At 39.0% G+C, this 24,288-nt stretch overlaps 2 protein-coding genes across 3 annotated transcripts in view; both read right to left on the bottom strand.

The window, feature by feature from the left end:
• Window positions 1–6,238, bottom strand: part of MRC1 (mannose receptor C-type 1) — a 90,786-nt gene extending 84,548 nt beyond the window's left edge. Inside the window, exon 1 of the mRNA XM_006216770.4 lies at window positions 5,966–6,238. Coding sequence (XP_006216832.1) covers window positions 5,966–6,026 — 61 coding nt within the window. The 5' untranslated portion in view covers window positions 6,027–6,238. The remainder of the gene's footprint in view (window positions 1–5,965) is intronic.
• An 8,851-nt stretch (window positions 6,239–15,089) lies between these two features.
• TMEM236 (transmembrane protein 236) overlaps window positions 15,090–24,288 on the bottom strand; it is a 31,344-nt gene continuing 22,145 nt past the window's right edge. The window contains exon 4 of one of the 2 annotated variants that reach the window (XM_006216775.3): window positions 15,090–15,697. In XM_006216775.3, coding sequence (XP_006216837.1) covers window positions 15,117–15,697 — 581 coding nt within the window. In that variant the 3' untranslated portion in view covers window positions 15,090–15,116. The remainder of the gene's footprint in view (window positions 15,698–24,288) is intronic. The other variant, XR_004193208.2, reaches the window with a different exon arrangement.

Here is a 24,288-nt window from a genome sequence, read left to right as displayed (position 1 = left end):
CAATAAATAAAATATTGACATAAAAGCATAAAAGCTAATGACTTCTGGAAGGCAGAGAAGCTGGATAAGAGGCAAATAAATGGGTATTTTGTAGCAGATACTGCCAGAACCTCACTTAGTTTTTCCTGCCCTTTGCCATCTCAGTGAGTGCCAGCCCCACTTCCCAACAGCAGCATCACATCTCTGGATCTCCAGGCCGGGGGTCGGGGTCGGGGAGCGTTTCTGGCCATCAGAGACCCCTTCCCACCCTGTGAAGACCAGAAGGGGTAGAGAACTAAGGCCCCCGAGGAGTAGCCCATCTCCGATGACCAATGGGCATGGATGAACAGAAAACCCCAAACTCTTGCACTGTGGGGGATGACTCTGAGTCACTTGCTCTCTGTCGTCGCCCAGAGCAGCCAGCCAGGCCGAGCTGCAGCTGCCCACCATGGTCACTGGCTCCTTAACACATCCTGTATCCTCCTTTCTGGTCTCACCTCCCCACACCTCAGTTAGTCTTTCCCGGGACTGGCTCCCAAATAAACTACTTCATTCAAGTCAATGTCAGAGGACAGCCCCCAGGGCCACCCAAACTGAGAATCTGTCCATTAGCCTCAGTAAATGAATGTAAAACCTATATGTGTCTCCAAACAACTGAAACTAAGTGGGGAAAAAAAGACTTATTATGCACCTAGTAAATGCCAAAAAAATGCGCCAAGTACTCAGGCAGGGAGGCGCCTAAGGCTCACGCTATTAGGTTTAGCAATACTGAGCAAACGACACAGGAAAAATGGAAAAAGATTTTATTTTCCACTTCAATCCTTTATTCATTCATCAAATATCCACAGGACCTACTAATTTAAGCCACTGCATTTGGCTCTTTGGGGAGGCCCAAGTGTGACTCCAAGGACTGACCTCAAGGAGGAAGGAGAGGCCGGGAGAAGGAACTCTGCCAACTTCCTGCCTCCCTCCCTAAAGACAGGAATATCTGAACCCTTCCCGGGTTCATTCACTCCCATCTGGGTAGATCTCCCTCAGTCTGCTGCCCCCTTTCCCTGTGTCCTGGATTCCACCCCCTCCCGCTGCTCTAATCAGCATTCTTCCCTTTCTCTCCTCTGTCTTCAACCTCAGAAGGCCAGCCTCTCCCCCAGGGTCAAGACAAACAAACAAATGTAAGAAGTCGACGCTACACTGCTTTTTGCTCTTCCACTCATAACCACACTAACTCATTAATCTTTGTGTGTCGTGTCAGCTGGATCATGATACAATCAGAGCTGTGTGACCTTGGTCAAGTTTCTAAACTACTCTGTGCTGCCTTTCCCTCATCTGGCAAATGAGGGGGAAATCACAGTCCCTGCTGGTTGTTGTGAGAATTAACTGAGATCACCTAAGTAAAGCACTTAGAACAGCTCCTGACACATAGAAATTGCTTGGCCCATGTTAGTGTATTCTTATCAGTAACTCGGGAAACTCTGTTGTGAAGGCAAAGTGAAATGGTTCAGAACAGGATGAAACTAGAAAAAAAACAGAGAACTGTTGCAGCAGCCCAAAGTGACGGACAGAAGGACAGAGACAATGGAGACTCCAAAGTTCCCAACCTCAGAAGACAGGGGATGTGGTGGTGAGAGATGTGTTCTTTGGAGTCAGCAAACTTGCAAACAAAGGCTGGTTCTACCATTTACTTGCTGTGCTGCTGCCCTAGTCAAATCCACCATTCTAGCCTCGCTATCCTCATCTGTCAAACGAGGCTGATAATGCTCTCTGACAGTTGCTGTGAACTTTCTAAATGAGATAATCTAAGGAAGGTACCCAGCATGTCATCTGGCAGATCGCAAACACTCCAAGGTTAACGTCCTCCCTTCCCACCTCCAAGTGAAAAATCTAAGTCTAAGCAACCGACGCAGAGGGAGCGACCAAGTCCTTCTTTGACGGGCTGTTGTTTGATGTCTTTCCTGATCAGCACACTCCAGATGGTAAGTTATGTCTACTTCTCAGCCTCAGAGCCAGAAGACTATAGTCAAGAATTAGCTCTGGTCCTTCCTGGCTAGCTGACACCTGAACCTCAATTTCCTCGTGTAGTGAAAGAAGGACAGTAACACCTACACATCCCACTCCAGGGGGTTGTTGTAAGGATCTGGTTAAGGATGTGAAAGCAAGTAATTAATGTGATTAAGGATCTGAAAGGGCTCTGTGACCTTAACTTGGCTTTTAATTAGAAGAATATGTTTAAGAATGCTTTCTTCCACGTCGGTTTCAATTTTTTTTGAAAGGGCACAAGCCTTCTTATCTCTTCTGCTTTCACTTCTACTTCACCTAGTGTCCACTAGTTCCCTCTATGGACCCATGTAACCATATGATGTTTCCATTCAACAGTGCTTGAGGGTCACCAAGAGGCAAGGTGATACTGCTGTTCTCATGTGGACATCAGTCTCCCTCCCTCTCTGCCATGCAGATACACACCACTTCAGAAGCTGTGTTTCTTTTGTCCAACCCCTCTTGGGGTTCCTGTGACCTCCTAGCTCTCCCTGAGCTGCTCCAGATTCAGTCTCAGAGGCCAGGCTACAGGACCACTGTAAACCCTGTGATCTCCAGCTCCCTTTGAAGATATGAGTCTTTGTCTTTAACTGGGGTTGGGCATATTGGATCCTTTAAAGCTCACATTTAACCAATGGTGACTCATTCTACCTAAAAATTAGGTCCAATGTGCAGCTGAAGTGCCACACAGCAAAGCAATTGTTTTCTTACCTTATATCTACAACACCCTACTTCCACAGATCCCCATCTCTGAATTATAGAAAAATCAGAGGTAGTCTGGAACAGTAACAAGAAAGATAGACAAATATAAGAGCAATTGAAAAAAAGATGACGAAAACTTGTTTTCGTTCAACAACGTCAACTTCCATCTGGCATCCAAAATAAGTCATATACATAAAGGAAGAAATGAGAGACTAGAAATAAAGAAAAGTAGAGATAATATAAGGAAAATTTTATGAAAATTAAAACTAGTAAGGAAATGGGCAGCGGGGAACTGTTTCTTGAAGAAATTCTAGATTGGTACTAAAATCAGTCATCCATTGAGAAAAGATGCATTGCTTCTGTACAATAGAAATAATCCTCCACTGGGAGGCAGGAGTCCTGACTACCCAACAGGCTGTGCCATTAACTAGTGAGACCCTGGAAAGATCACTTAACCTGTCAGAACCTCAGTTTCCTTATCTATAAAATGAGGAGGTTGGACGCCGCAGGGAACTGTGCTAAAAATCAGATTCACTCTATTTTTTTTCTTTATATGCACCAGCCAGTGGGAGCCTCTTGCTGACATCTCTTCCACTCTGCCCCCAATGGCATCACGTTGGCACTTTGAAATCAGCCATGGTGGGCGTCCTACACCATGGACATCACACCCCAGATCAGTGCTTTTTCTCTTCTGAGCACCAACTGCTGAGTTTACCAACACACCATTGCCTGTGAGGCAAACCGTCCCATTTCCAGCTAAACCTCTAGGTCCGAGCAGCTCTCACTGTATCTCTAACTGTGATTATAACCCCACTGAGGTCTAAATGTTGGAGCTGAATACATTTTTTTTCTAAAAAGACAGCAGGGTGAGAATAAGAAGGGGGAGTGATGCCCTATGCTATGCGTGCCCTCCTGGGCACCTCCAAGTACAACAGGGATGCTCATGGTGCTGATGATGCAGGATGCTCCCAGGGAAGAGGGGGAAAGAAACCATAGGAAGCAGGGAGATCTTTCTGTGGGTTTTATTAACGGTAGTGATTCAAGGCAGAGGGTGCAGAGAGATCGTATATCCTTTATTCTACTGCTCACTAAGTAGTTGCTCTGTTTTTATCCAGACACCTCTGTTTATGTGTTGCTTGGGCCAAGAAAAGGTAAAATGAGGATTAGAGGCTCTCAAGTTAATTTTTTAAAAATCTGGAAAGGGATCCCTTACCCATGTTCTTGTTTGCTTTTTATTCTTTAAATAAACAGATCTTCAGCACCTCCCTGCCTCTCTGGTATTTGTACCCATGCAGAGGAAGATATTCATCAGAGCAAGGCATCCTGCAGTCTCGAGGAGGGAACAATTCCTCAGCAAAGTGAGAAACACTTTTTGCCCCAAAGCGTTAAGAGTTAGTTTCAAGAAAATTGGGGACTGTGTCCGTGCTGCCTGTTGTGACAGCCGTCAGCCTTGAGAATCTCCTGTACACTTAAAACAAGGCCAGTCTGAACTGAGATGTGCTGGAAATAACATGCTACACACCGGGTTTTGAAAATTTAATTTCAAAAAGATGAACGTAAACATATCGCAAAAAGCTTTCTATTGGTGAATGTTGACTAATAAGATTTTGGTTATACTGGGTTAAATGAAGCATATTCATAAAATCAATGTCACCTGTCTCTTTTTACTTTTTAAACGTGACCATGTAATGTCACCAGTTATGTTCCTCGCTGACTGGGCTGGGTTAGAGTCCAGGTCTTGTGGGCAGAGACCTGCCCTGCCACCCAGCATCAGTTTGAAGACCTTTAGCGACTTTAGAACTTGCTTCTAGGTAATGCCATCCTTAGAAGACTTTCACTGGTCTCAGTTTTAACCTTTGAGGTCATGAAGAATATACTAATCCTCTCACCCAAGGCAGTTTTTCAAGACGAAGATGGGGATGACGCAGAGCCCTGCCCTGCGCTCCTCTCGGGCCCCGTGTCAGCAGCAACTCCTTACTCCTTGAGAGCCGGGCTTTGCAGTGAGGACGAAGGTGACAAGTCCCCTCAGGCTCCAGGACTCCTTCCTCAGAGCTGTTTCCTGGGAAACCTCTCTTTTAAATGCTTACTTATACTACTTACACTGGACAATTGATTGCTACCATGGTGGTGGGGGGGAGTCACTCTTTTTAATAGTTAACACTTAGGAAGCAACTTCTATGAGTCATAACATGTTCTAACTATTTTACACATTCTCCCTCATTGAATCATTGCAACAACTGATGGGAGATGTCACATGATGCTCCTTATTTTATAGACAGAAAAACTAAAGCACAAAGAAATTAAGTAGCTTCCTGGCAGGGGCAGGGTGCAAAGGAGTCTGCCTTTGCTTGTGTTTTTGTGTTGTCTGCTACGTAATGCTCACGATGACTTAATGTTTTCTGTGACCAGACACCCTCCCTGGGAGGCTTCCTGGGGGTCGGGTGTTCCCTTGCTACCCCCACCCCCGCTCCTGTCTCTACCACCACAACAGTGCATGGAGCGCCCTGGGCACAGGCTGGGTGCAGAGGGGGTTTGCATTCGAGAAAAATGAAGGGGGATCAGGAACCCAAGATTTCAAACTTGAAATCCTGTCTATCCCATCCCAAAAGAGACCTGGGAATAAGAATTCCTACAGGCAGTCTCATTCTGAAGTTCAAGCAGGTTGAAAGAGAGACACAACAATGTCTTTGAGCATTTGAAAAGGTCCGAGTCTGTTCCCCTTGAGTAATCACCAGTCTCTAGGAAAAAAGAAAAAAAAAGGAACAGAAAAACGGGCATAAATCAGTTTGAACAGCTTAGATAGGAACGAGCTTTCTAGCAAGAAAAACTAGGAGCGACTAAAATGGTTTATTCATAGAAAAAAAGATGAGTTGTGACACTCTCGCGGACTCTTTCCCGGGACAACCGGTAATCCCGTCCCTAGACCTGCAATGAAAAGAGACACCAGTGCTGCCCTCCTTCTGGCCAAAAACACTGGGGTTAGACAGAAATGGAAAACTAAAATTCGCAAACCACAGAGGAAATCGCTCTAAGAATAAAGCAGAGAAGGGGCGACGGGAGATGGGAGAAGTAAGGGGAAGACAGGTTGTGGGGGTGCCAGGCAGAGGTTTCCCGCAGAGCTGGTGGTGCAGGGAAGCCCTCCTTATCACCCCAGGTGGCAAAAGGAATCCGTTAACATTGACCTAAAAGGGACGGTGTGCAGAAGCCCCAGGCCCTAAGGCAGAAAGCTTCCACCTCAGAGCCGACTTACCCAAGAGCTGCATAGCCACCGGAACGAGAGGAAGGAAAGCCAGCAGCAGAGACAGCCTCATGGCCCAGAGTTTATCCTCTTCTTCCACTGATGGAAAGGAGGGAGGACCGGAGAACCAAGACAATGAGCTCCCAGGCTCACCCTTCCCCTCGTCCCTTCTCAGAAATGCCCTGCTGAAAAGATGGGTGGAGGAAGCTCTCCCTTTTAAAGGGCTTCTGAAATTAGGGAAAACCTCCAATAAGGAGATATCCTGTCACATGAGGGTGGTTGGAAAAACAGGAATTCAAAGCTACAACTTTGCTTTGTAAGCTAACTTCTGAGCAGAGCAGACACAGAGGAAGGGACAGAGGGACACGTGTGGGAGAGGGCTGAGGAAGGGGGAGGTGAGAGGGTGGCGGTGAGACTCCAGAGTGAGGGCTGGCCTGCTGGGAAGGAGAGAAGTGGAACCGCCTTGGACCTCCCGGCTCTTCTCAGATGGTGCTGCATGGAGAGGAAACTGGAGGCCATCACCTGGGCTGGAAAAGTGAGGTTTTCTCTGGGGAAGCAGCTGATTGGGGGGGGACCCTCGGCAGACAAACCCCCATTGAAAGTGGTGGAAATGGCAGGAACTAAAAAGGAGAGATTTATGGTGGAAACATTTTAAGGGCTGAGACAGGTCCCCCTCATTCTCCATACTCAACTTAGAGGCTCTTTTTTTTTTTTTTCTTAGAAAGCTTCAAAAGAAACTTCACATGGAGCTTTCTTCTCAGCTAAAAGAAGAGTGAAATAGAGGCTAAAACTAAGAAAGAATCTCAGTAATAACAGGTGGGAGAAAGTTCTAGAAGCCTTTCTCTAGAAAGTTCTCTAGAGAACTGAGAAAAACAGTGGCAGGATTTGCAATGAAGCCTCACCACCCAGCCTCAACGGTAGCGATCCTCTCCAAGGTCGCTAGGTCCTCTTGCTAGGAGAAAATCTGCTCATTACGTCAAAAAGATGAATACTTATTCCATAATAAATGGAATTCTTTCTTTAAGAGAAGAGGGAGCAGACCTCTCGTTAAGCACACTAGTAACCCTAAACATCTATTTTGTTACTTTTCAGAAGTCAAACATGCATTCAGAACATTTTAAAGCAGATATTAGTAACTAGCCAGCCAGCCCACAACTGGAGTGGGGGAAATGTTTGCCAGTCAAAAAGAAGCTGCTGGAAACATTGTATTTTTTGAAAATTTAAATGAATAGTTTACCTTCAGGTCAAAAGCTCCAAGATTTATCATCTTTGTGATAATGTTATAAACTCTGTTCCTAATAAGAAATATGATATTTTTTTTAAATTGAAGTATATAGTCAGTTTACAATGTTGTATCAATTTCTGGTGTACTGATTTTTTTTTAACATTCTAAATTTAAGATTATTTTGACAGGATGAAAAAGATGGTGAAAATGTAGGACGCAGGACAAATGTTTCTTTTTCATTAAGTCAGTCCTTCTCTGACCTGAAAAAGTTGGTTACAAAACAAGCAGATGAAACAAAAATATTTTTTTCTAAAACATGGCTTCACTGATTGGTCATGAGAAAAAAAAGTTATAAATGAGATATTCATGGTTTTCAAATGTAAATCAATTATACAAATTCAAAATTTTTGTCCTCATTTGGATTCATATTAATCTCAGAAGCAAATAAAACTTAACTGAATTCTACCTACACTCACAATCAGGGTTTTTTTTAATTACACAAATGTGTCATAAGGCCAACCAGGATCAGTGGTAGAATCTGTGACTTTGAAACAAAAGGAGGTCAACTGTTTCACAAAGAATTTATCCCATAACCTTTACCTCTTATTGAAACAAAGATTTATCAGGCAAAAAAGAGGCGATCAAGGGAAAAAAAGAGAGAGAAAAGAAAAGAAATACAGCTCTATCACAGAAGTTACATCACAGAAGATGGTGGGATAGGAAGCTGTAGAAATCCATCATTCTACTGCCACAACTACTGAACTGGCAGAAACTGAAGTAATTATTTCAGAACTCCAGACTCTAGCGAAAAAACTCAAGAGTATTTAGTGGAGACCTGGATGCAGAGGCTGGTAAATTTCAACAAATTTCACCATTTCCTTCATGGCAGCTCAGGGTGGCAGGCTGAGTCTTTGGTGCAGCTTGCTGAAGCTGGAGTGGACTTTGTCCTCTAAGTATCAGACTTGTGTGTTCTAAAGGCTAATTACGGCTTTTAATTGCTTTCACCACTTCTGTTCAACATAGTACTGAAAGTTCCAGCCAAAGCAATTAGGCAAGAAAAAAATAAATTGAAGTATCCAAATTGTAGAAAAAGAAGTAAAATGATTTCCCTGCATAGATGGCATGATTTTGTGTGTGGAAAACCCTACAGTGGCTACAAAAACAAAAACAAAAAACTGCTAATGGTATTAAACAAATGCAACAAAGTTGAAGGATACAAAATCAAACACAAAAATCAGCTGAATTTCTATGCACTATTAATGAAAAATCTTAAAAGGAAATGAAGCAAGCAATGCTATTTACAATAGCATCACAAAGAATAAAATACTTAGGAATAAATTTAATCAAGATGAAAACTACAAAATATTGCTGATAGAAATTAAGACCTAAATAAATGGAAAGCTATCTCATGTTCAGAGAATGGAGAACCTAATATTGTTAAGATCACAGTACTATCCTAAGAGATCTATAGATTCAGTTCAATCCCTAGCAAAATCCCAATGATGTTTCTTGCAGAAATAGAAAAATTCATCCTCAAGTTCATATGAAATCTTAAGAAATCCTGTATAGCGAAAGCAATTTTGAAAAAGAACAAAGTTAGATATCCAAACTTACTATAAAACTACACTATTCAAAAGAGTATGGTATTGGCACAGGAGAGACATAAAAACCAATAGAATAGAAAAGAGAGGCCAGAAATAAACCCTCACACATGTGGTCAATTGATGTTTTTACAGAGGGGCCAAGAACATTTAATGCAGAAAGGACAATGTTTTTAAAAAACGGTACTTGGAAAATTGAATATCTACATATAAAAGAATGGGATTGGACTTTCCATTATCCCAAATACAAAAATTTACTCAAAATGGGTCAAAACCTAAATTTGAGAGCTATAACTATAAAACTTTTAGAAGAAAACATCAGGAAAATTCTTCATGATGTAAGATTTGGCAATGATATTTTTTATTTGGACATGACACTAAAAGCAGAGGCAAAAAAAGAAAAATAGATAAATTGGGCTTCAACAAAATTAAAAACTTTTTTGCTCAAAGGACACTATCAAAAGAGTGAAAAGACAACCCACAGAATGGGAGAAAATAGTTGCAAATAATATACCTGATAAGGAATTAATATCTAGAATATATACAAAAGTACAACTCAACAGCAGCAACAACAGCAAAGCAACTAATTTTTAAAATGGGCAAAGGACTTGAATAGACATTTCTCCAAAGAAGATATACAGCCAATAAACATGTGAAAAGATGCTCAACGTCTCTATCATTAGAACAGTGCAAACAAAACCACAATAGTACATCACTGTACACCCATTAGGATGGCTTTTATCAAAACAAACAAACTAACTAACAAAATAACAAGCATTGATGAGGATATGAAAAAAGTGGGACCTTTGTGCAATGCAGGTGGGAATGTAATATGGTACAGCCACTGTGGAAGACAGTTTGGCAAGTTCTCAAAAAGTTAAACATTGAATTGCCATATGATCCAGCAATTCCACTTCTAGGTATAGACTCAGAAGAATTGAAAACAGAGACTTAGACAAATATTTGTACATGAGTGTTCATAGCAGCATTATGCATAGCCAAAAGGTAAAAGCAACACACGGGTCTATTAGCAGATGAATGGATATGCAAAATATCGTATGTGTACACAGTGGAATATTATTCAGCTATAAAAAGGAATTCTGACACCTGCTACAACATGCACAATCCTGAAATAATACAGACACAAAAAGACAAATGTTGTATAATTCCACTTATATGATGTACATAGAATAGGCAATTCTTAGTGACACGGAGAACAGAGGTTACCAGAGTCTGGTGGGGGAGGGGAGAATGAGTATCATTGTTTAGTGGGTTCAGAGTTTCTGTTTGGGATGACACAAAATTCTGAAATAGTGGTCATAGTTGCACTACATTGTGAATATACTTGAAGCCACTGAATTGTACATGAAAAATGGTTAAAATGGTAAATTTTGTTGTGTATATTTTACATTAAAATAAAATCCAACTCTTGGCATTCTCTTATACTCTTCAACTAAGTTTCAGTTCTGGTTTTTGCTTAGCTATGGATGATGGTGGTTATTTTTAACAAGCACTTCCTTTAAGCTAAAGAAGGATTTTATAAAAAAGAAAACCCTCATTTTTTTAATTGGTAGGACAATTGCTGAACTATTTCATTTCCTCTTAGACTTTTTCTCAAACATCACGTTCCTCACACCCACTCAGTTTCATGTAAGATGAACTTAGTGACTCCTTTGTTCTGAAACAGTTCCAAGAAAATTAACTTAAAAAGTTCTTTGGTAACCTGTTCTATCATTTCTCATAGTGAAAACTGGTGATGGATTCAGAAGTTTGTTTTCTCTCTCTTTTAATGGGCAAATTTGCTCAAACTGTATCAAGATAATTGATTCAGAAGGACGAAGATACAATGATGCAGTTAAGTTAAAACTTAAAATTAAAAAAAAAAAACAGAAAATTAATGGGAAAGGGTATAGCTCAGTGGTATTGTGCATCCTTAGCATGCTTAAGGTCTTGGATTCAATCCCCAGTACGTCCAATAGAAAAAAAGAGAGAGAGAAAGAAAAGAAAAAAAAAAGAGAGAGAAGAGAAAAAAAAACCCAAACAAATAGAAACTAGGTTTCTTTATGTTCTTATTCCTCACATTTTCCAGTCCTTATCAAGATATGTCAAAACATCAATAATGCATTTGCAATTTAATAGAAGATAATTATCTTACAGCAATAAAAAATTTTGGCATTGAGAAGACAGATAGGCCAATAGGCACATGGAAAGATGCTCAACATTGCTAATTATCAGAGAATGCAAATCCAAACTACAATGAGGTATCACCTCCCACAGGTCAGAATGGCCATCATTAAAAAGTTCACAAATGATCAATGCTGGAGAGGGTGTGGGGAAAAGGGAACCCTTTGCACTGTTGGTGGGAATGTAATTTGGAGCAGCCACTATGGAGAACAGTGTGACGTTTCCTTTAAAAACTAGAGTTACCATATGATCCAGCCATCCCACTCCAGGGCAGACATCCAGAGAAATCTTTACCCTGAAAAGATACATGCACCTCACTGTTCGTAGCAGCACTATTTACAATAGCTAAGATCATTTGTGTTTTCCATTTAGATTTTTGCATCAGTGTCCATGAGAGATACTGATCTGTAGTTTTCTTGTAATGTGTTTGATTTTAGAATTAGGCTATTGCTGACCTCTTGGAATGAGTTAGTATTCTCTCCTCTTTTATGCTCTGAAAAGAGACTGCAAAGAATTGATGTAATTTCTTCCTTAAATATTACGTAGAATTCACCAGTGACCCCATTTGTACCTGGTCTTTTCTGTTTTGGAAGGTTATTAGTTATTGATTCAATTTCTTTAATATGCATAGGCCTGATCAGATTATCTATTTCTTCCTGTGTGAGCTTCGACAAATTGTTTCTTTCATGGAATTGATCTGTTTCATCTAGGTTATTTAATTTGTGGATATAGAACTGTTCATAGTATTCATTTGTTATTTTTTAAATTTCATTGAGATCTATGGTGATAGATATCCTGTCTTTAATTTCTGATATTACTAATTTGTGTCTTCTCTCTCTCTCTCTCTCTCTTTTTTTTTTTTTTTTTTAGTTTGCCTGGCTAGACCCATGTCAATTTTATTGATCTTTTTGAAGAACCAGCTTTTGGTTTTGCTGATTTCCTTTCTTGATTTCCTGTTTTCAACTTCACTGATTTCTGCTCCAATTCTTTTCATTTCTTTTCTGCACCTTACATGAGATTTGATTTGCTCTTCTTTTTCTAGTTTCCCAGGGTGGATGCTTAATTTATCGACTATAGGTCTTTCTTTTCTAATATATACATTCAGTGGTATGTTTCCCTCTAAACACTGCCTTTGCTACAACCCATACATTTTGGTAAGTTTTGTTTTCATTTTTATTTACCCCAAAATATATCTTAATTTTGCTTGATATTTCTTCTTTGACCCATGTGTTTTAGAAGTGTTATTTCATCTCCATGTAATTGGGGATTTTTTCTATTATCTTTCATTTACTGATTTCTAATTTAATACCATTATGTTACGAGAACAGACAGCATATTATTTTTATTTTTTTAACTTTGTTAAATTGTGTTTTATGCCCCAGAATGTGGTTTATCTGCGTCAGTGTTCCTTATGAGCTTGAGGAGAATATGTATTCTGCTGTTGTCAGACGAAGGAGACTATGGGTGTCAATTGTACCCAATTGATTGACAGTGTTGTTGAGTTCAACTATGTCTTTACTGACTTCCTGCCTGCTGGGACTGTCCACTTCTGAGAGAGGGGTGTTGAAATTTCCAACTGTCATAGTGGCTTCACCTGTTTCCCCTTGCAGTTCGATTAGTTTTTGTCTAATGTAGTGTGATGCTGTGTTATTAGGTGCATACACATTAAGGATTGTTATGTTCCTTAGAGAATTGACTCCTTTATTATTATGTAATGATTCCTTTCTTAATCCTTGAAAAATTTCCTTTCTTTGAAGTCTGTTTCTGTCTGAAATTAATATAACTACCTCTGCTTTCTTTTGATTAGTGTTAGCATGGTATATTTTTCTTCATCCATTTATTTTTCATCTATATGTAAAGTTAAACTTGTAACTTTTTATAAGAACACAAAAGTTACATGAGTTTTAAGAACAAGAACCATTAGAAGCTATGAGAAGTGCAATATAATTTTAATAATATACTTTTTAATCCCACAGTGTAGAACTCCAATGTTCCATTAGCATAATTTGCTGCAATGCCAATTAAGTACCATAGGCTTGAACTTTATAAACATGTGCAGACTCTTAAAATAAACTATTAAATTAAATTAGATACTTAATAATTTTGTACATGCCTTCATTATTTATACAAAGTGTTGTGACTTCCCAAAATATCAGGCATATTCATATTCAAATATATAAGATACAAAATGCATTCTAAACTCAAACAAGTAATACTTTTTAGCTTATCTGAGTACTGTTCACTCTTTAAGTTCCAATATAAAGACAAAAACAAATGTATGTAAAGTGTTTTCATATTTATAAATATTAAAAATCAATTACTTGGTTATAGGTTATTAATAAAGATTATCATGGTGTGCTTTAAAAAATTATTTATATTATAATTTTTTGAGAATTATAAATATTTTAAGTTTCTGTTGAAATGACAGGAAGATAAAGACACGTTGTTAAATACGATATTCTTGGGCCTTTCTTTAAGGAATTTAAAGATGAATGGGGAACTCAGAAAAGTAAACCCTTAATGAAAGTCTTAAAAAAGTGCTATAGTTAAGGCTCTATGAGAACTCATGGGAGGGCCACTCCAGTGTCTGATGATTGAATACTTAGATCAGCTTTAATCCATATGTTCAGTAGATGGCTCACTTCTGAACATAACACTACTTGATGGAAAATTATATATGAGGTAACCTTAAGATTTTATATATTACTTTTCACAACTGCAAGGTTTAAACTGTTATTCCCAGAGTGTCGGCAGGGACACATAAAAGAATAAAACAGGAAAATTAAAATACTGCATTTAGCTACCTGTTTCTCTGTAGGGATTTGGTACAATTAAAATACTTAGCACTTATCAGGTTATTATAGTTTGTCAGACAATGTAATGAGAACATTCCCTAGCTCACTTACTCCTCTTACCCCTATGAAAGTACCATGTAACTCTATGAAAGTACTATTAAGATGCTCATCTTTTAGATGTGGAAACTAGGATTTACAGTAGTCAAAGAATTTACCCCAAATCATAAAGCTAGAAGTTAAGCTATTAACAACTGGGAATAGACCTTCTTTTGTGGTGTGAGGAGAAACCATAAAGCATATGAGGGGAGTGAGACTGGGGGACTTGGTGGAGAAAAGGGGTGGCAGGCAAGTTCAGTTATCCATCCTGTTTGTTACCACAGATTACGGAAAAGATTGGCTACATAAAACATTCCCCTGCATGCACAAGCCTCTTTCTAGCAACTGAAAATTTACATAAAAGGAAGAGCCCTCACTATGAATACCTGAGAATGTCCTAACATAGTGAAAGCAAATTACATAATTCTGGGTCTAATTATTTAACATCAGGATAACCACTGTATAGTATCACATAAGACACTAATGCATTGGCTGTTAGATCAGTAAGTTGATCTTCTAAGTTTAAACAGGATTTGCTCCTGATTATTTTCATGATGGTATAATATTCCACAACTAAAATATTCTTTTACTGTGAAATCTCCCTCTTCAAATTAGGGCTTCCTATGATAAAATGTTATCTAGAGTTTACGGGTGTACCTTGACTTCATGATATTAAATTGAGCCAAATGTCTGTTAAACTAAATTGCTTTCTATGCTGAAATCAATTGATTACATAAAAGCCACTTGCCACAGTGGAATAAAGAGCATAATTCCATATTTGAAGGAGACCCTAAAACTACAATTCAAATTTTTAAAAGTAGAATCTAAAAATTATTCAATAATTACAAGTATACTTCTTAAAAATTAATTTTAACTAATTAATTCTTATAATGCTCTTTATATAAATGATAAAAACAATCTCATTCTTGGACTAACTTAGTGGGAAAACATGTTCTTATTTTTTAGAAGGCTCAATTGAAGAGCGTTTTTAGAAAAAGTGCAGAATACATAACTAAAATTAACTACTAACATTTTCTAGAGATCGAGGAAAGCTAACTTATAAGACTGTAACTTTGCCTAAAGTTAGCACCATGTATATACATTGTAAAAATTGACCGGCTACAGTTTTTAAAAAAAACAGTTCTTTCTCCACTATCTATTCATTTCTTTGTATAGTGACAAAAACTTATGCCTGCCCCCAAAAGAGATTACACGTGTGCAATGTGCAACACAAAGAGGTTTGACTACATTACATTCTCTTTTTAAAAAGACGTTTCAAAGGATGAGAAAATCCTGAATTTGGTTAAGTAATTGAAGTAAACATAAGAGAGAGTCACGAGTACGTTTTTACAAAGGCCCAATACAGGTGTGATAGTTCCCAGGGCAATGATTAAACAAAGTCTAACAAAGATAAAGGGCAGATCCTGGAGCAGGATGCCCAGGGAATTCAGAAGTGGGTTCTGAGAAGTGAATATCATTCTAAGAAGAGAAATGAAACTGAACAGGTAGACTGGGTAGACCCAGCCTGACTTGTACACATTGGGATGCCCGGCCACCCGGACCATTTCTACAGTGTCAGACCACAGCAGAAAGGTCCACAGGAAGACTTGTGCGCGGATGTCCTGCTGGGACATGGCTTTCAGGATTCCTGAGTCAAAGGTGGGCTCCTGGGGTCCCTCCAGATCAGGAGCAGGGCGCCATGTCGTGGCTCCTGGTGGTCGTGACAACTGGATCCTTTTGGCTGGCTGCGGGGGTGTCAGGTTTTCTTCATTTTGCCTCACTTGGTCCGTCACAGTTTTTATTTGTTGCAGACTGGTCATATACACATGCTTGTCTTCGTTACCTGCAATAAGTTGGTTTATTTAAAATTAAATTTTTTTATTTTTAAATTTTTTAAAATTTAAAAGTCATGCATATACATACATATATTCATTTTCATATTCTTTTTCATTAAAGGTTATTACAAGATACTGAACATAGTTCCCTGTGCTCTATAGAAGAAACTTTTTAAAAACTATTTTTATATATAGTGGCTAATATTTGTAAATCTCAAACTCCCAAATTTGTCCCTTCCCATCCCCTTTCCTTGGTAACCATAAAATTGTTTGCTATGTCTGCAAGTCTATTTCTGTTTTGTAGATGAGTTCAGTGTGGGTTTCGTTTTTCCCTTAGACTCCACATATAAATAATATCATATGGTATTTTTCTTTCTCTTTCTGACTTACTTCACTTAGTATGATGATCTCTAGGTCCATCCATGTTGCTGCAAATGGCATTACCTTATTCCTTATTCTTTTTTATGGCTGAGTAGTATTCCATTGTATAAATATACCACAACTTCTTTATCCAGCCATCTGTTGATGGACATTTAGGTTGCTTCCATGTCTTGGCTATTGTAAATAGTGCTGCTATGAACATTGGGGTGCATGTATCTTTTCACATTAGAGTTCCCTCTGGATATATACCCAGGAGTGGGATTGCTGGTCATATGGTTAATCTATTTTTAGTTTTTCCAGACTGTTTTCCATAATGGCTGCACCAAACTACATTCCCAACAGCAGTGTAGGAAGGTTCCCTTTTCTCCACACCCTCTCCAGCATTTATCATTCATGGACTTTTGAATGATGGCCATTCTGACTGGTGTGAGGTGATACCTCACTGCAGTTTTGATTTGCATTTCTCTGATAATTAGTGATATTGAGCATTTTTTCATATGTTTATTGGCCATTTGTATGTCTTCATTGGAGAATTGCTTGTTTAGATCCTCTGCCCACTTTTGTATTGAGTTGTTTGTTTGTTTGTTTTTGTTATTAAGTTGTATGAGCTATTAAAAATTAAATTTTCAAAATTTATTTAAAATTTAACTTTTCTGTTAATTTTATTTCTATTTAAATGTTTAAATTTTTATTTAAATTAAAAATTACATTTACTTTTATCTTTTTAATGTTTATTAAATTTAAACTTTTATTTAAATTTAAAATCTTTGAAATTTTATTTAAAGTTAAAATTTAAAAATAAAATTAAAATGTTCTCTTATTGGAGGTCTATTTCACCCATGGAACTTCAAGATAGCAATAGGTAGCAGGGTGCACAAAATACAGAGGCAGAGAAGGCTCTGTGTCTTTGTATTTTCCTGGATATGAATCCTAAGTCATTTTTACCATTTCAGAATAATAGCCATTACTCATTACAGGGCTAAGTAAGCACTTTCACACATTATCTCATTTAATCCTCAGCGGGGGGAGTTGAGAGATAGGGATTATAATCCCATTTTATAAACATGGAAACTGAACCCCAAGGGGTGAAATGACACCCAAATTTAACTACATTGTTTGTAATGGGCAGAGCAGAAATTCATGCCAATTTCTTAACTTTATGGCTGCTGTCACTTTCTAGAGGCCACACACAATATGCTAATTATAAAACATACACATATCATAAAATCGAATGGATCTAAAAGTACAATGGTCCAATCCTGTTATTTTATAAGAGGCCAACAAGTCACTGCAACCCAGATCGCCAGGCTTAGAATTTGGTGCTAAGAGGGTCTCATTTGACCATGAGGGGGGTCTGAATCCAAGATTTTTAAGCTGTTCTTTCCCCCAACGTTATTGAACTGATCAATGTGATTGGTTAGACTAAAGTATTTCACCTGTGGCCATGAGGTGTGGTGGGTGAACATGTCAGTCATCTGAATGAGGAGGATGTTTCCTCATTAAAATCACATAGTGTGTGCGTGTATATGTGTATCTGTATGTGTGTCTGTGAGAGAGAGAGGGAGAAAGAGATGGGGAAGAGAGAGAGGGACCGTGTGTCTCCCCATGTACACGTGGGCATTGAGGTTGGGGGGTATGAAGGGACCCTCAAGTCTCACTAAGGACTTACTAACGGTGCTAATGCTATGATTTTTTGACATGAAAGGAACAGCACATTCTTTTCCAAACATTTGTCCACTTAAGCACTATTTTTGTTACTAAGGATTTCTCAGGCCTTGACAAATTTACTCAGTGAACAAGCTGAGCCACCACACTACTTGATAAGACATAATTTAAAGGGAGTCATTAGAAGCAATAGCTCTAAAGGTTAAAGATACAAAGTCAATAAAAATTTGCTGAACTGTATTGAGCAGGAGTAAAAACATTTCAAAACAAATAAGTTATTATGATTAGTGACTAATAAAACACTTGATGACTGTAAGTGGGAGTTTAAAAGGGCAAAAACAAACTTCAGCTTTATTTTTATACAATTAGTTATTTTAAAACTTTAAGTGTGAAATGAGTACATTTATAAACTTAAAAAATAAATTATTGATAAAATATTTACTTCTGGTAAGAATCAAGTGTAAATCAGTGTTAGGGCCTGTGACCCTTAGAACCATCTTCACCAAAGAAGAGGCATGAGTAGGTGTCATTTGGATTAATTACAGTCAAGGGAGAAAAATTTATGCTAATTACTATTCTTTTAATAATCATAAATTATCTCTTTTTAAACTCAGATGCTCACTTGTATCAGTTGTACCTCTGACTTTCCGCCCAAAAAATCAATATTGAAAATATGTTTCTTAGAATAACATCATGTCTTAGCGCATTCTCCTTCACCTCTCTCAGTAGTTAGAAGTGTTCCAAGGAAAATTCAAATTCCTCTGTCAACATAAACAACACAGCATATAACTTCGGCTACTGAAGATGACTGCAAATTCAGCACTGTTTCAACAGGAAGTGGCAATCTAAGAAGTGACACTTTAACATTTTTTAAACAGTCAGTGGCAGCCATAACATCTGAGGGTAACAGCGGTCAGTGTGAAAAATGAATTCTTAGCTAGAGTTCATTTTTAATGAAATGCAAAGCCCCTAGTCCATGTACATTTGGTGAAATCAGGGCAGGGAACTTCATAGTTCTCCATAGTGCATCAGAGACTAGTTTAGACTTGGGGACAAGTTTACAGACTCCGCTATCCTCTGTCCAAGAAAGAAGCATTGTCACTATCAGCTGGGAAGCTCCGCTGGCCTCCCAGAAGGCAGCGTAGAGTTGAGGATGTCAAGACATCGTTTGGTCATTGGAACGGACCACCACATTTATCCTTGAACCATGTAAACCTTCATGGATCCAATACTGTTCCCTTCCGCGCCATGATTATTTTCCCTCCAAGTTATTCTTTTTAAAATTTCCCCTTGTAGCTGGAATTCTTTTTATTGTTGCTGTTAGTTGTTAGTGTTCCATTTGGAGAAAACTATATTTATTTGCATAAAATACATGCTAATTACTGTTTACTGTTACTAATTGTGCAATTACTGATTACTGTTTGAGCAATTTGTGCAAATCGTAAAAGATACAAGCACCATGAGAGCCATCTACTCACCTCCTTAGAGGTCACACTGCTCCAAAAAAATAAAAATAGCTTTTCTGTGTCATGGCCACCACATCTGATGTCGGTTGCCAAAACAACTTTTTATCCTTACTACGAAAGCTAAGTAATTGAGGAAATGCAATTTTGATAACAGACACATGGTTAAGCAAGGGACTCACACCTTTTTTTTTTTACATTTTTTATTGATTCATAATCATTTTACAGTGTTGTGTCAAATTCCAGTGTTCAGCACAATTTTTCAGTCATTCATGGACATATACACACACCTTTTTTACTTTATTATTTCTTACTAGTAATGGATTTCTATCTCTAACTTGTTCCCTTAAAGTTTTATTTCACTTACAGGGGAAAACATAAGCACAACTTAACAAATCAGTAATGAAGAATTTTCAAGAGTGAGCGTGTGTTCCTCTTGCAGAGAAAAAAAGAAAGCAATCAAAGTTATTTAAATAAAAAGAGAGAGAAAAGAGGGCAAGGAATCACAAAAAAGGTACCTAAAGACAAGGCAGGATGGAAGCTGATACTAAAAAATGCCCTTTTTAATGAAATCGACATTGTAATTTTATTCGTTCAAAAACGGCACTGTTTAAAGGCAACCTGGCAAAGGCAAAACTCAGCTTAGGGGCAAAGGCAGGCTCTTTTGAGGAATGAGTGGGGCTGGAGTCACGTGCCCACAGCAGGAACATGCTGGACAGTCCCGCTATGGGGGGAGAGACTTCCAAATCACCTCTCCAAACAGCAGCTTCCAACTGCTCATGATGGTGAAGGGCTAGGCCACTTGGAAACCCAGGCTGCCTGCTGTGAGCAGACAAACTGTGGAGTGCTGCTGCAAGCTCAGGCTGGTCATTGAGAACAGAGCAGCAGGTAATGCCCCCGCCTTTCCCACTTTGTTTCCCGGGATCGCCTCGTGAAATACAGAAGAATAAACTGTGGCAAGACTTTAAAAGGAAGGTAAGTTCTGTGCCAAGAGAGCATCACGGGGGGTCTGCATGAGACTGGGAGTCAAGGATGGATCATCTGAGAAGTGACCATTAAGCAGAGACCTAAAGAATAAACAGGAATGAATTAGGTGAAGAATGGAGAAAGGAACTTTCCAGGTGGTGGGAAGAGCATGTGTAAAGACCCTGTGAACTGAAGGAAAGAGAGTGTGGTGAGGCGCTGGGGAGGCAGAGAGGGAAGGAGAGAAGAGCCAGTATTTATTAAAGGCTTCCTTTATACCAGGTATTGATCTAAGCCCTATCTATCCATCAAATCTCTTAATCCTTAGAAAAACTCTGTGATGTGCTTACCAAAGGGGAAAGAGGGGTGGGGAGGACAAATTCAGAGTATGAGATTAATAGATGCCAACTACTATGCATAAAATAGACAAGCAATAAGGATCTACTGCATAACAACAGGGAATTATATTCAATATCCTGGAATAATCTATAACGGAAAATAATCTAAAATATATATATATAGCTGAATCCTTACTGTACACCTGAAACTAGCACAATATTATAAATCACTATACTTCAATAAAACAATGAATCTCAATGATGGAGATACTATTATTTTCCCATTTTAAAGGTGAATAAACTGAGGCAGAGGGAGAATAAGAATTGTTTCCAAGGTCACACAGCTAGCAAGGAGAGGGACCAGAACATGAACCTCAAACCCTTCATCACTAGATCACATGGTCTATGGCACAGCCAGGCGATGCCGAGTCTTATGGGCCTTAATAAGGGTTTGGGGCTTTATTCTAAGTTCAAGGAAAGCCACTGAAGATGAGGACAGTGGAAGGCAGGGGAGCCAGAGAGGACATGGAGATTCAGCAAAGAGGCTCTTGAGGCTGTCAAGGAAGCTGATGTGAAATGAGATTGTAACTCAGTTCACAGCACCCCAAAGATCCAATTGAAGACTCATTCAGAGGGGAGGGTATAGCTCAGTGGTAGAGCGTATGCTTAGTATGCATCAAGGTCCTGGGTTCAATCCCCAGCACTTCCACTGAAAAAAAAAAGACTCATCTAGAAAAAGTATGACTAGTCTTAGTTAACAATCCCCAAGATCAAAATTTTTCCCTGAGAGAGAAATGGTCTTGAGAAAGCAAAACGCTAATGATTTAGACATAATTTTCTGAGAAAAGAAAAAAAATTCGGAAAAGAAGAAGTCAGTGCCTTTTGAAAACTTTTTGAAAAAAATATTAAGTACACAAAGCACTTTTAGTCATAACACTTTTAGAGAATAAAAACATAATAAAATATACACCTACTTTATATGTGTATTTTAAATCTAAAATAAACATTTTAATATTTTTAAATGTTTAAAACACAAATTGCAAACACTGTTGTCTTGACCCTCTCCACCGACTAGCAGGTCTTCCTTTGAGGAGCAAGTCTGAGGCTGGGGAGACAAGTAACATCATTGCCAAATAGTAAATGATGAAATCTAGCACCTCCCTCCCAGCATGGTTATGAAGAAAGAATGAGTCAATCTTGGTAAAGCATTTAAAATAGTGCCTGACCCAACACAACAGCCATATGTGTGCTAAGTAAATAAAAAGTAGCAACCTCTAAAGTATCTATCGTTTTAAATGAATTAGAATAGAATAGAATAGAAAATAGAATGCAGTAAACAAACAGTTAAGAGTGATTACATTTTGTTAAACTTCGGTGATAGTTATCCAGAATCTCATATATGGAGGCAGGTCAAAAAGTGGGAGAAATAGTGTCACACTACAGAACCTAATTCATTAATTCTTAGATTTGTCTGTTCATGTCACAAAGAAAAATGCTGCTGCAGGGGTGGACCCTGTGCAGGCAGAGACAGCTTGCACCAGCCAACGACAGCCTGTCATGTGTACCTCTTCTCAATCCCGTGATCAATTCAGCCATACCACCTCGTTATCTTGAAACTGGCCATGGTGAGAGTATTCACACCAGAAAAAACTGGCAAATGCACAAATCAGGGATTTCCCCTCCCCCAGGAGAGACAGTTGTTTAAACACTGCCTAGTATACTTCTCTCTGTGCTCAAAATTCTATGAAAGTTTTCAACAAATAATAATAATTAATAACATTAATGCATTCAAGACAAATAATTCAACACCTCATCAGTTCTGCAAGACCTGGGGGGCATGCATTCACAGCTGTACACCAGAAGCTGATGCGCTGCAACTGACTATAAGTCAACAACAACAAAAATCTAAAAATAGGCATTGTATTGTTACTCAGTAAATTCAGAAGCCCTCAAATTCAGTTGCAGTTCCTTGCTGGGCATTGCATAAACCTGACCAGAAATAAATGCATCGTTTCTGAACTTTAGGCAATGTGAAATTTTAAGAGAATTCTTTTGTCTGAGGACACAGCTGAATGGCTCCACACTTTAAAGGCCATCTTCTCTACCATTACTTTATAGATTCACCTAACACTGGACAAAAATAGCTAAAAACTGGTAAATCTGTCGATTTAAAAATATTCCAACTTCCTAAATTTTCTAATCTTCAGCTTTTCATATGGGAACTTCTGACCCTTCTCCCCTTTAATATGTGTTTAGGTCAGAGAGAGTAATTTAATTTATAATATATAAATAGAAAAATTATTTTTCTATTTTTAATATCAATGTATTATATTAGGCATATTATATGCACTATAATAATCAATAATTTCATTATGTTAACAATGTAATAAGCATATAATGTTTAATATGCTTTCATATATAATAAATAATAAATAATTCTAGATATTAATGTGGTTTGAAATGCCTCTACCAGGAAGTGCTTGGATACAGACCACAGTTAGGAACCTCAGCATGAGCCCAATCTGGGTGACAAAAATGGATGCATTGAGCATGCACCTGATTCACTGTCTTTGGAGGACTTACCTCAGATTTAAGTATACGTATTTGTTGGTATAGTTGAAACACGTACTATTATGCCTGCTAGACTGTGAGCTCCATGCAAAGGGGACTCTGCCTGCTCTCACCCACCATTGTATCCCCAGCACCTAGCAGAGTGCCTGGTATAGAACAGATCCTCCAGAAAGACTGGCTGCATCAAAGATGGGAGGAATTCTTGTTCTGGAGTCTATGACCATGAGGGAGACATGGGTATCCTGGAGGAAAAAGCTGCACTAAGGCAAGTCAGCCAAAGCATCCAAACTGAGTGAAAAATAGCCCCCCTTCCCCAGCCCGATCCCCTCAAACCTCCTCCATCACCCTCCAAGTCAACAGGAAGGACTTAGGAACCCTGCACAGAATGTACCACGCACACTGCCTTCTGCCCTGGGTCCTGGAGAGAGAGCCCTTTAAGGAAGACCACGGGACCGCTCATGCTAACAAGCCCCAGAGGACAGCTGGGGCTCCTGGCAGCGCAGCCTGGGGACCTGCCTAGCTCCATGGTAAGGGAAGACCCAGTGGCATTCACACAGCCCCCAGAGCTCTGCGGGCATGGAGGCGGAGACGGGAGAGGGCAGACTGTGACTCCAACACCAGCAGTGGTGGCGGTCATGGCAGGAGTCACCAGGCAGGGGAACAAAAGTGCCGATGTGCGATTCCAAGAAGAAAGCGCTTGTGAGTTCATAGGAAGCAGCCTTTGGAACACTCATCCTGTCAGAAAGAGGGGGACTTGGGCTCCTAAAATAGCCTGTGAATGCAGAGTCTGAGCACATGGGTGTCCCCATGCGTAGGGCCCCACTAGTAATAAACACACAATTTAAACAAAAAATGACCCAGGGTGTCTGCCCATCGGCTCAGCAACCTATGTCACTCTTTTCAGTCCTACACAAGGAAATCTAGATGCAGAGAACCATGACCTACACCTTGAACTTCCAACTGGGGCTTTAAATTCCAACTTTTGTTGGTATTATAGACTAATACATGCCGATTCTTTATGTTCCCTTATCCTTATGTCTCCCTGAAATACTTGTTTTGAAAAACATCTTGCTGTTCTTAAGAATCTCACTTTACATACTAAAACTATACATAAATGTTATTTCCTCCCTCAGAAAACATTGATGAGTAAATGTCCAATTGTTAAAATCCTGTAAAGTTGCTCTAATCAAAGGAAATCCCAGCTTGAGTTCTGAGAGC

The sequence above is a fragment of the Vicugna pacos genome, chromosome 35 (genome assembly GCF_048564905.1).
Source record: "Vicugna pacos chromosome 35, VicPac4, whole genome shotgun sequence".
NCBI classification, from domain to species: Eukaryota; Metazoa; Chordata; class Mammalia; order Artiodactyla; family Camelidae; genus Vicugna; species Vicugna pacos.
This window is presented reverse-complemented; position numbering and strand designations above follow the sequence as displayed.